Raw genomic sequence first — 228 nt, 5'->3', positions numbered from 1 at the left:
GGTGAAACCGGGCCGGCCGGTGCCCACCGGTGATCCCCGTCCTCCCGCCGCAGGCCGGAAGCACATGCGCCAGTCGACGACGGAGCACACGCGCCAAACCTTCCTGCGCATCCAGGAGCGGCAGGTCCAGTCCAAGCGCAAGAAGGGCGGCCCTAACTACGACCGGCCTCTGACGCAGGAGGAGCTGCTGGAGGAGGCCAAGATCACCGAGGGGATCAACCTCCGCTC

The 228-nt window shown here is 68.4% G+C and overlaps 1 protein-coding gene across 1 annotated transcript in view; it reads left to right on the top strand.

Moving 5' to 3' along the window:
• VPS72 (vacuolar protein sorting 72 homolog (S. cerevisiae)) overlaps nucleotides 1-228 on the top strand; it is a gene marked incomplete at both ends in the record, with an annotated part of 1,247 nt that overhangs the window by 376 nt on the left and 643 nt on the right. The window contains one exon of the mRNA XM_010152748.1: nucleotides 54-228. This exon is cut by the window's right edge and continues 2 nt beyond it. Within this exon, the coding sequence (XP_010151050.1) occupies nucleotides 54-228 (175 nt within the window). The remainder of the gene's footprint in view (nucleotides 1-53) is intronic.

This window comes from Eurypyga helias, unplaced genomic scaffold (genome assembly GCF_000690775.1).
Source record: "Eurypyga helias isolate BGI_N326 unplaced genomic scaffold, ASM69077v1 scaffold23195, whole genome shotgun sequence".
Classification (NCBI taxonomy): Eukaryota; Metazoa; Chordata; class Aves; order Eurypygiformes; family Eurypygidae; genus Eurypyga; species Eurypyga helias.
Note: the sequence above shows the minus strand (reverse complement) of the source record. Positions and strands in the feature narration are given on the sequence as shown.